Source organism: Gavialis gangeticus, unplaced genomic scaffold, assembly GCF_001723915.1.
Source record: "Gavialis gangeticus isolate Ggan-Ray unplaced genomic scaffold, GavGan_comp1, whole genome shotgun sequence".
Lineage (NCBI taxonomy): Eukaryota > Metazoa > Chordata > Crocodylia > Gavialidae > Gavialis > Gavialis gangeticus.
In genome coordinates this window covers 1,212,707-1,216,726 of record NW_017728965.1, presented here as the reverse complement: position 1 = coordinate 1,216,726, position 4,020 = coordinate 1,212,707, and the positions used below count along the sequence as shown (strand labels likewise).

The following is a 4,020-nucleotide window of genomic DNA, read 5'->3' as shown; positions in this document are numbered from 1 at the left end:
TTGTTGGGTTTTTTTGTTTGTTTGTTTGTTTTTCCCCTCTCTCTTGTTTTGTCTGTGCATATATCAGAGTTTAAGATTCTTAGGGCAGTAGCATTATCATCTATTTGAGTACCATTGTTGCAAGGTAGATAACCATACTGCACAATCTTTTCTGTGAGACAATATTTGGCACTGGTGTGACTGTTAAGAGCTGAGGAAGCAGAATGAGTTGACCTTTGTAATGGTATTTTTTTTAAGTACCATGAAGAAAAGGCAAATTTGTTCAGCCTATCCCAGAAGCGTACAGCCAGTGATGCAAGGCCTACAGGTCAATGTTTAAAGAAACCGGATCTTCAAGTGTGTGCTGTTTTAATTTGTAGCATATTGGCATCTAGAGGCCCACCACTGTTTCGGGCCTTACACTTGGAACTGAACAAAAGCTAGTGGGATGTCATTCCTGCCCTGGAAGTCTTGCAAACTTAAATCAACAAGACAAATGGTGGGGAAGAAAGTAAATGGTGTATTCAATGGTTTGCAGGTGAGGGGGAAAAATGCACAAAGTGAAGCAGCTTGCTCTGGGTTGATGAGGGACTCTGTTTAGGAGTGGTATTACAACCCAGATCCCGCCAGTTCCAGTTCTGTCCCAAAAGGCCACCCTTCTACTCCAGTGAGCTTAGTTGTCCAGCTGCTAGGTAAGGCTCACTTTGGGCAGCTGACAGAATACACTAATTCATTCATACTCTTGCATTCCAGTGACCTTGAAATCAAAATGTTGGCTGAACCCCAAATACTGAAGAAGGAAGAAATGTTCTGCCAGAAGTGATATACTTCTGGTCTGTAAGAACACAGCTATTACTCTGTAACTTATGCTTTACTGAACCTTGTCGCAAAGTCAATAAAGAGAAATAATATCTACATCTGAGGCAAACAGTTCTCTTGTCCTTGTCTCATAAAATTATGATGTTCTACGAATTTCTCTTTCAGCCTGCCTTAAAAGGAATCTTGTGTGGGAAGCAGTTTGTATAGCCTAAGGTTTGAGAACATGGAGAATTGAGTTAAAGTGCAGTTGAGAAGAAGGGTAGTTTGGTCTTGGAAGATGTGTGTTCAGATCCCAATTCTATAGATTCACTATGTGACCAGTTCTCTCCATGTTTCTGTTTCCTCTTTGTCAAATGTAAGAATATATCTGTTGTTTAACCCTTTTACATTTGGGCTGCTTAGGTGACGGCTTTCTGAGATAGAGGTAGTCTTTTGCAGTATAGATGTACTGAGCCCAACATAAGAGAGATGTTCCAACTTGGGATCTGTAAATGCATCCCTAATAGGAAATAATAAATATTGCTGAAAAACTGTTCCAGCTAATGGGCCAAGCCCATTTCATAATAGGAAAAGACATTCTTATGACACAATGTGTTATAGGGCCAAATATCACTGACCATGTTCACATTGTTAGTGTCATTAGAGTCAGATGGGTATCTCAGATGAGTAACACTAGCAGAACTTGGTGACAGATTAAATGTGCTGAGACTGGGGATGGGTGGTGCTAACAGTTCTGAATGTTGAATTACTGTATGTGAAGAATCATATATTTTTGTTGTCTCCTGACAGGCTGGTACAGAGGATACACACTCAGAAATAAATCTAAAAAGGTATGGCTTAATATTTTTAATAATAGTGATTTTTAAATTTAACTTTTCTGGAATTTGTCTAGTGCTGCCAGGAGCTAGGTTCCTGTGATAATTCTCTTGTGAATGCTATTCAGGACTCCTGGTTAATGTGTTCCAATATGTTGTTTTTTCTAGCAATAGAAGTGAATGTTTGTGCCAAATTCGACAGAATCACTACCATGGCAAGTAGAGCATGCTACACGTTCAGTTGGTGCCATACAAACGGACCACAAAAATGTTCCATGTATTTTGTTGAATATCTTTGAGAATGGTTTCCTGCTTTATGGTGCTACAAGTTGGCTGAACGTGTAGTACTGTTACTATTTATGGTGCAATTAACACATTTGTTGCACCATGAATGTGTGTGCTGTATGTGTATGTGCAGTGTGCATGCACCTTTAAAAGTTCATTGCAGCTCTACAGGTATTGTCCCATTTAATCAAAAGGAATATATTTTCAGGTTCTAAGATTCTCTTAAATATGCCCATGTAAAACTGTTTCTCTGGCTAGGCAATGAGTTAGTTCTGTACTAATCTATCAGACATTAGTTACCTATGATAATGGGTGAATTTCTAGAGTGGTGGTTCTCAGTCGTCTTAGACTTGCGATGCCCCTCAAACTGCCAGCTTGTAATCAAAAAAGAACAAGTGAAAACTACAGGAAAATAATAGAGCAATTCTTCTTCTCTTGTAAAGAACTCAGACCACAACAGGGCAGAATATTTTTAACATTGTGGATTCCAATGTGAAATCTCTGGGTTTTATCGTGTGAACTTTGTTTGCACATCTAACAGTGCTAACATTTTGTGGTACCCCATGGCACCACTGAATTGTTTTCAAGGCATCGTGAGGTGCCTTGGTACCTTGATTGAGAATCACTGGTCTAGAGATTCACAATTAATGTGATTGGGAAGATTTTATAGTGTTTCACAGTGGCAGGTAAATATCATTGGAATGGAGTATGTAGGTTCATTGTGGAAAAGGGGATAGAGCAGAGATCAGAGATCCAGGAATTTACGCATCAAAACCTAATCCCTGATCTTTTCCACCTTGTAAGCTACCCACGGTTTTAAAGTCGGAATATTCTCTGGCTTCCTTGGGAATGTTTGTCTATTGATTTGCTGACTTGTGTGCAAAGTGGTTCTTGGTCTGCCTTATAAAAGCAATTGCGCAAGGACTTGAGTGTCTGTTATTAGTCCTGGGAGGATTAAGGGTTTAGTGCTTAGAAGGCTTTGTTCCATGGAGCAAAATGCATGATTTAGGCTGTACTATATCTGTATGCGTTGTGCCTAATGTTGCTGGTCTTTTTTATATTACTGACTGGACATCAGGTAGTGGCTCAACAATATGGTCTTTTGTTCCAGAGGTACTGTAAAGTTGACCAGTTCAGTTTGGCTGAAGTTAGGGGAATGAGTTTATCAGGCTCAGTTGCAGTTTTTAAATAAAAAGTAACATCAGACTGAAGTCTGACCTATATTGATCAGTCCCTACAGGAGCTACACATTTAGGGAATAATGCTGCTCTGTAGAAGACCTCTTGGCAGTGCCACTTCCACAGCCTAGTTTGGCAAGGTTTGGCAGTACTGAGCAGCAGGGTATGACCAATTTCTCTGCATTGCAGAGCCCAGGAGCTCCATATATCCATGCACAGTTGGAATTTGGGTAGGTTAGTGATTGAGAGGTGCTAAAACAGCAGATCCCATCTCAATGCAAATTCACTGAAGTGAGGCGGGAGTAGCACCAAACTGCTCTACCCTCTACTACCTAATCAACAGGGATTCTAGTGTTTTCTGATTTTAAAAAATGACAGATTCTCTGATTTTAAAAAAAAATCCAAAATCCATGATAAAAATTAAAGCCACTCCCACCCCCCCAGCCTCTCCAGTCCTGTTTGTGCCCCTTACTCCCCCCACAACAGCCCCCCAGCCCCACAGACGCACAAACACACCAGCAGGTAGGTGCGTGGGGCGGGGGAGGAAGGGGTTGGGTGTGCAGATTGAGACTGGGGGAGGAGTGCATGTCTGCACCTGCTCCCGACTGGGGGGGATGAGGGCAGCGGTGCCCCTTGCAGGCCACACACTGCTGCCCAGCGAGGGGTGAGAGGGAGTTTGCACGTGGCAGCTGCTGCTGCCACTGCACTGCTGCACCTCATGCTGCTTGCCTGCAGTTGGTGGCAGGAAGGCTGCACAGGATGTGGGGTGCAATTGTGGCCACCGCATGCGAGCCCCTGCTCCCTCCCGGCCCTGCTCTGGGCAAGCAGCATGGGGCACGGTAGTGGTGCTGGCATGCGGTGGCTGTGACTGCCACCATGCTGCTGCTGGCGGCCACCACCGCACTGTCACCGGCAGCTGCCCTCACACAGCACCTCTGCGCACA

General features: G+C 43.1%; 1 protein-coding gene across 1 annotated transcript in view; it reads left to right on the top strand.

Moving 5' to 3' along the window:
• Positions 1-4,020, top strand: part of DOCK5 (dedicator of cytokinesis 5) — a 122,217-nt gene that overhangs the window by 15,860 nt on the left and 102,337 nt on the right. Inside the window, exon 2 of the mRNA XM_019504075.1 lies at positions 1,588-1,628. Within this exon, the coding sequence (XP_019359620.1) occupies positions 1,588-1,628 (41 nt within the window). The remainder of the gene's footprint in view (positions 1-1,587; positions 1,629-4,020) is intronic.